At 46.4% G+C, this 7927-nt stretch overlaps 1 protein-coding gene across 7 annotated transcripts in view; it reads left to right on the forward strand.

The window, feature by feature from the left end:
• The window catches only part of LOC147010853 (mediator of RNA polymerase II transcription subunit 15-like), a 78526-nt gene that overhangs the window by 42512 nt on the left and 28087 nt on the right, over nt 1–7927 (forward strand). For all 7 annotated transcript variants that reach the window (XM_085859748.1, XM_085859749.1, XM_085859753.1 and 4 more), the window contains one exon: nt 4093–4254. In XM_085859748.1, coding sequence (XP_085715874.1) covers nt 4093–4254 — 162 coding nt within the window. The remainder of the gene's footprint in view (nt 1–4092; nt 4255–7927) is intronic.

The following is a 7927-nucleotide window of genomic DNA, read 5'->3' on the forward strand; positions in this document are numbered from 1 at the left end:
TCCCTCTCCAATCTGGCTGTGTCCTTCAATCTCCTGATTTCTCCTTCCTGCTTCAGTTGTTCTTCCCTCATCATCCTCAACTCGTTTTGTAGTTCCCTTTCTTTGTCTTCGTGTTTCTGTAACTCCGAAGCTTTCGTTTCAAATTCCTTTCTCATCTCCGCACACTCCAAGCTTGCTTTGGCTTCTAATTGTTCAATCTGCTCAGTGTGGTTTCTTAACGTTTCATTCTCTGCTGTCGTTCTTTCTTCTCTCACCATCCTCAACTCATTTTGTAATTCCGTCTCTTTGTTTTGGTGTTTCTGTAACTCAGAAGTTTTCTTTTCTAATTCTTTTCTCATCTCCGCACACTCCGACCTTGCTTTGGCTTCTAACTGTGTGATCTGTACAGTGTGGTTCCTCAACGTTTCATTTTCCGTCCTCTTCCTTTCCTCCTTTAACACTCTCAGTTTGTTTTGTAATCCCCTCCCTTTGTTTTGGTGTTCACATAGCTCAGAAATTTATTTCCATTTTTCCTTCCTGTCTTCATCCCTTTTCCCCTCCATCTTATCATACTCCAACCTTGCTTTTTCTTCCATTTGTTCCCCATCTTCCTGTTCTCTTTTTACCTCTTCTTCTAGTCTTCTTCTGTCCCGAACGCCTTGTCTACCTCACGCTCTAGTTGCTTTATTTTCCAATCGTGTTCACATTTTTTCTCTTCCAACTGTATTTCCCTCACTCTCCCCTCTAGTTCTTTGAACTGCCTTGCTTCCTCCAATGATTTTTCCATAAGTTGTTTTACTTCCAAGTCGTGCTCCTATTGTTTCTTTTTGAGCTCGGTTTTCCATTCTTCTTCCATGTGCTTTCTGTCCCGGGAGTTACCAATTCGCTCCTCCATTCTCTCGCTTAGCTCGCTCGTCCCTTGTTCCCACTTATGGATCCTCAATTGTATTTCCCCCACTTTTCCCTCTAGTTCCTTGGCCTGTCTTGACTTGTCCAATAGTTCTTTCTTTAATTGTTTTACTTCCAGCTCGTGTTTCTGTTTTTCTTTTTCGAGCTCGGTCCTCCATTCTTCCTTCAATTCTTTCCAAAGCCGCCAATGTCCACCTGCCTCGCCTGCCATGCCCACGTGGTTTTAAACGGCTGTTGGGAGCACTCGCCTCGTGTCGCGCCATTCGCAGCGCCATAAAAAGCCGCTCGCTCCGTGCTGCGCTGAGGTGCGATCGCACCGCCATTATGCGACTCAGTTTGCCGATAAAGTCCGTGCTCAGGATATGGGGTTGAGCTTCCCCACGGATTGTAATTACAAGTACCGTCCCGGGCCATGGATCCTACATTTCTACACGTATACATTTCTAATACCCCCGGCACCCGCTCGCCTTGAGACTCCATCCTATTTCTCGTAAGAGATTAATTTGGCCTGCTCGTAATTTGGAGGGAATTGGGGGTCGTTCCTCTCACCCCTGAACCAATTCCCGTGAATTTAGCTTGGAGACGGGGTGGATTTGAATCCCACTCCTGACACCAGTGTTGCGAATTCGTGCCCGCCGGCGTGCGATCGGCCACGTAACTCAAATCGCGGCACGTCGCCCACCGGACGGACAATCCAGTCGTGACCCTCTCGGACTAACGCTGGGAACCAGTCACCGGTGGACCTTTCGGTCTCACCGCGATCGAGCCAATCGGCCCCCGCGTGGGATAGGGTTGCTCGCCAAATTCGACCTACCTAAGTACCCACACGGAGGGTAGACCGGGCGATCGCACCTCGCCGCAGGTCGACTTCGGACACGGGCCACTTAAGCGACCCGTTCCGTACTATCGGGATAACCGAGCAGTGTTATCGTCGGCCTCGACGGTTCGATTAATTATCGGGCGTATTCAGCCCACTACCAACCCTTTACGTGAAGCAAGATGAGGATTCAATGAAAGAAATGACGAAGCGAAGCGGGAAACAGTTCAACATAAAGCACATTTATTCGCGATGAACGGAAAGCACACATATACAATTCCACCAAAAGCACATAGAAAAGAAGACAAAAAGCAAATGCGACAATGCAGATATAATACTGATTACGCGAGCACACGGCAACACTTATACAATTTTACTTCACAGACGGCGCCGACAACACATATTCAAAACCAAGAAAAAGAAAAGAGAACCACCCTCCAAAATGAGGGGGTAGGCGGGCCTGGGGCCGAGACCGTGTCGGGCCTACCCGTCTGGTGATGAGACGCGGAGCGGCGGTGGTGCCTCAACTCCGCGGGCCTCGCGGACAGTGTCTGGTAGGGGGTGGGAAGGGGGCCCCCTTGGTCGCACTATCTCAGCGCGGGGGGAAACAGGAGGGGGTTGCTGATGCTCGGGGAAAGGAGGATTTTTACTCTGTCTCGGGTCCCGCGACGAGCGTCTCCACCTCGACCAGGTCGCGCCGTCGGCCTCCCTGGTGTGCAGCTCCCGGCACCGACGCGAGCACCCCTCGTCTGCCTTCGCCGCCGCCGCCTCTCCACAGCTCCGTCCTCTTCGCTCCGACTCCAACTCCGAACTCTTCCTCCTGCGAACTTCCCAACTGCACTCAACTCCAACGCACACGACGACACTTTTCTGACGAACGCAGCCGCTTATATAAGCCCCGTGGCTTCGCCTTTGACCCCCTGCCTTCGACCTTTCACCTCGCTCCCCATTGGCCCGAGAAAAAGTGGGCGTGAATGCATTTTGATCCATGAATTTGCATATAGCGACCGCCCTCCAACGCCCTGGAGGCGGGGCCAAATCGCCCCTTGCTCACCGATTGGACGGAACAAAAGTGGGCGTGAGTCGTTTTTGATCCGTTTTTGGAGTGGAAAGTCCGTGGTTTTGTACACGCTGTTCGGCGCGCGCCCTGCACGAGTCCAATACCGGTACCCACAAGCGGCGCAAGAACGGTGGCGATGCGACGGTTGCGAGGTGTGACGGTAAAGGTCGTGGCTGTTGTGGTGAAGCGGCGTTGTGGTGGGTGGTTGATGTTGTGACGACTGTTGAGACGTGGTTGGTGGTGGTAATAATGGCGGTTGGTCCAAAATAAAGATAGTAAAAGAAAAACGGCTATCCTGAAGAGTCGCAGCACGCATAAATGACATGTATTCCCACTAGACCACGGGTTTGGGCCTAACTACACATATACTTACCGAGATATCTCACCTAAGGGACCTGAATGGTGGTTTGCGAATTTGGTCAACCACAACAATATATTTGTGATTATGCATTATTGCATGGTATTTCAAAAAGTTGTGGATGAGTCATCACAAAATTAGGTGGATAAGTTGGTTAGGTGACAAGAACAAGTCTATTCAATTTTGGTTCCGATCCAGATCCAGATCCGACCCATCAGTGAGAAACAAAATGTAAACTGTTAAGCCTGGCAGATGTATGCGCTCTACCGAGTGCCCGTTCTAGTTTTATTTTGTAGTGGGCTGACAGGATGGTCGAGATGAACGCACACTCGCCTCTAAGCCGTCTAGCCTTGGTTTGAATACCGACTCAGCTATATACTCTCATCCTGGTGTTTCACAGGCAGCGTCAACGTGTGTGCCGTACCTCGGATGGACGTTAAACTGGGAGTCCTGTCTGCTGGCATTAGTTGGTAGGCTTTAAAGATCCCACGGTGTCCTTCGTAAGGAGTAGGTGAACTATTGCCGGCACCTTAAACAAATCCCAAATTCCTGCCCTAACTATTGCTGTGAAGACAATTTGCAAACCACCCAGCATAACTCTTGTCATGAGATTGCTTCGGTAGTAATGGAACTGCCTTTGGACAGAATACCAGAATATGAGTTAATTATTTTAATATAATTTACCAGTCCACTTTGTCATTGTATTCCATTGATTTTTTTTTTCCCCCTGGGTTGTAACTGAATGAAAAGCAAATCACTCCATTGGCTCTTCTGCATTTAAAGCAGATATTTATGAGATTGTTCCTCATTTAAAGCATTCCATAATGCCAGCTCTGAATAGTAAAAATGATGGTAAATACTGCACTGATGTACTGATGCTGATACTGATACAGATACACCAATATGTTTCTTATAACAGGATAGTAAGTTCCTTGACCGGTCTCTTGTTGTGTGTAATTATGGTTTCAGGTGGTGGGGACACAACCATCAGTTCCTCAACAACCAGTACTTCCCTTGCAGAGCCAGATTCCAGCTTCTGTGGCCAATAATTTGATGCTGCAGCAGCAGCAGCAACAACAACAGCAACAACAACAACAGCAGCAGCAGCAGTGGGTTTTACAAACTATGCAGGTTAGTTTACACACCTACCACTGAATGTTGTAGCCTCTGTAGCTAGACTTGCAGATTGTATGTCATGGGTGTTCAATGTGTTCTTTATATGATATGCTCATGATGGTCAAAGATGCACCGAAAAAGGAATACTCTGAAACCGTGACATTCGCAGATTCAACATTTGCGGACCCATCACTGTTGATATTAATTCAACCTGGGAATTCTTCCACAAAAACCTGCTCTCTCTTCTGCCCAGATTCATCCCATCTCGTCTTCATTTATCTTACCCATCCTCCCGTTCTTGGTACTCTGAATCCTGTGGTGAGGCAGTTGCTTTAAAACAACTTGCATTCTCCTCCAGGAAGACAAATCCAACTGAAGACGACCTCAAATCATTCCACAAAGCCTGCAACAAATGTGTGTCTGCCAGAAAACATCTGTCCAATCTCAAGAATATACTTTCAAACTTGTGTGTCTCCTCTAAAATCTGGTGGTGCCGTGCCAACATCACAACATAACATTAAAAGGTGCAAAAATGGATCCCCTTAACTACAGACCAATTGGGTTACTTCCAATCATCAGCAAGGTCATGGAATCCATCATCACAGTTTACATAAAATGATTTCTTTTCTCCAATAGCCTCATCTCAGGACATCAATTCATATTTAGAACAGCTCACTCTACCTTGGACCTTGGACATGCTGGTTCTATTCTCCCAACAATGGATGGAGGCTCTCAATTTCAGACATGAAATCAGGGCTGATTCTCTGGACATATCTCGAGCTTTGATACAGTCTGGCATCCTGCGTTGCTCTCCAATCTGTCTGTCTGTGGAATCCAAGGCCAACTGCACCCTTGGATTATTGATATCCTCCACTCTCGCAGCCAACGTTTCTGATTTGTTCCGCGTCGTAGCTCTTCTACGATCCAAGATGATGTTAAAATTTAAAAACAAACAAAAATTTTTTTTTTTTAAACCTATTCCCCTTTTTCCCATTGAAACAATACCCCAACATTTGTGGATTTGACATTCCCGGTATTTTTCAGTAACTTATCCCCTGTGAATGTCAGGGTCTTACTGGATTAGAAATTGGAAAAATATAATGTTGGCATTCTTGGATTATCATAAGTATTCTGCTCATAAAGCTTGGTAAACGGCCCTCGTACATGTGAAGAGAAGATAGGCCCACGTCTCCATTCTGAATTCACTTTTTCAGTTAGGGTGTATGTCATCCATCTAAAATGGCTCAATTTCAGGACTTTTGCGTGTGTGTGTGTGTGTGTGTGTGTGTGTGTGTGTGTGTGTGTGTGTGTGTGTGTGTGTGTGTGTGTGTGTGTGTGTGTGTGTGTGTGTCTGCAACGCGAGGCTCCACAGCACAAACCAGCAAACCGATTTCGATGAAACTTGGCGAACAGGTGCCATAGGGGCTGGGAGTGTGCGTGTTTGAGTTTCGTTGCTAAAGGCGCTGTCACACCTTGACGATTTAGCCAACGTATGCCTGACTTATGCAAAATTGGGCTAAAACGCCGGCACACGTCGAATACGTTATGGGTAAGTTTTGTATACGTTAAGAGCACACTGAAAAACACTGCCATACGTCGTAGTACGCTGGCTTTCATCATTGTACTTTGCGGTTGTCCTCAAATTTTAGCATGCTTGAAATTTTACGACGTATGCCAGCGTATGACTCGCACGTTCCGCTACGCTGGCCATAAGTTGTAGGCACGTTATGCGATCGTTGACACATGTCGACACACGTTACGTGTAAGTTACTCATAAGTCGAAACACGTCGTGGTAATGATTAGCGTACCCGAAACTTATTTATAACCTATGAGTAACGTGTTGTAGGCACGTTACACGATCGTTGACACACGTCAATGCACGTTATGCGAGCGTTGACACACGTCGAGGTACGTTACTTATAAGTTACTCATAAGTCAAAACACGTCGAGGTAATGCTTCGCGTACCCAAAACTTATTTCTAGCCTATGAGTCACGTGCTTTGAACCTATGTGTAACGTACCTCCAACGCATATTGACGTATATAGACGTATTTGATTGACGTCTTCTGGACGACCACAGAACTTACTGAACGTGTTTCTAAATTACAGCTACCGTATAATGGCGTATTGGCAGCGTTTAAAAAATAAAAATAAAAAACAAGAATAACTTCCGATATTTCGTCACGTGCCGTTATGTCACGTCCAATTGCCTCTTAAGTTTGCTCATGTCTTATTCTTAGTTCCTCCTCTGTGAATATTTTCTGTTTGAGGATATTGTCACATCGACGTCGAAACTTAAAAGCAGATGTCCGAATATATTTTAAAATTCATGATAGACTAAAAATAATAATAATAATAATAATAATAAAAAAACAACAACAACAACCAGATATTTAGTCACGTGCCTTCACGGAGCCAAGGAGAAAAAAAGAAAATGTGCCTTGACGGAGAAAATAAGTTCCAGGTATGCTAAACATTACCTCGACGTGTTTCGACTGATGATTAACTTACAAGGAACTTATGTCGACGTGTGTCAACGATCGCATATCATGCCTACAACTTATTCCCAGCGTAGCGGAACGTGTGAGCCATACGGCGAGTATGTCGTAAAATTTTCAGCATGCTTGAAATTTCACGACGTACTAAACGTACCACGAAATATGACAGCGTACTTCATCATTTGTCAGCATGCTCTTAACGTATACACAACTTACCCATACCGTATTCGACATGTGCCAGCGTTTTAGACACATTTTTCATAGGTCGGCATACGCTGGCTAAATCGTCAAGGTGTGACTGCGTGGTTGACACTTCCAATTCTCAGGCGGTTATGATTTAAATTGGCGTGCGGCAGGTTTTTAACAGGCTACGCCACGAGTTCGTCGGCGATACGTGCAGCGCGCTATGCTGCACGTATTAAGTTAAACTATCGTTAGGCATATGTTGTGAACGCCGACAACAGGCTAAGCATTCGTTGGAATAAGTTATCTATAAGACAACGAAACGTTCTGTGCCCGTTACTAATATGTTATGCATACGACCAACATCTTATGAATACGATCAAAACTTTTTTAAAAACATCAAACATTTCAGCGTACGCCAACATTTTACATACATTTCTATACGTTGCCATTGCTGGCTAAATCGTCAAGGTGTGACAGCGCCTTAAGCAACCACCCGTTGCTATGCAGTGACCGAAAAACCGCGTTTTAAGAACCCAAACGTGCTCGTCGGTGATTTGCTACGTCACGTGATTGACCGGTGGCAAATCGACCACCGAGAAACCGTGACTCAACAAGGTTCATGATCACGTGGTTTGTTTCTCTTGGAACGTCTCGTCGTCAACAATGTCCGGTCCTTCGGCACACTGAACCTTACAGTGAGGATGGTGCACGACGACCCGATATCTCTCGGGTGAAGACCACACACAGCAAACACCCCACAGGATCTACGAGCAGCTCGAATGGAGGAAACGTGCTCGGCCTGGGGGGTTCGTCCTCAGACCGCGGGTCTGTGGTCCGTCCAGGAGGTTCTCCCTTGGACGGGTCCATGGTCGGTTCACCCGAGGATGAAGATTCCGGACCCGGTATGTGACGTTCACTCTGTCCCGACATGTTGTGCTTCCTGATGCTCGTTTTAATGGATTGTTTGTGTTTTGAAAGGGAAGATCGAGTCCGAGTTCATCGA

Source organism: Eptatretus burgeri, chromosome 16 (genome assembly GCF_056783735.1).
Source record: "Eptatretus burgeri isolate ZD-2024b chromosome 16, Ebu_testis_v1, whole genome shotgun sequence".
In the NCBI taxonomy this organism is placed as follows: Eukaryota; Metazoa; Chordata; class Myxini; order Myxiniformes; family Myxinidae; genus Eptatretus; species Eptatretus burgeri.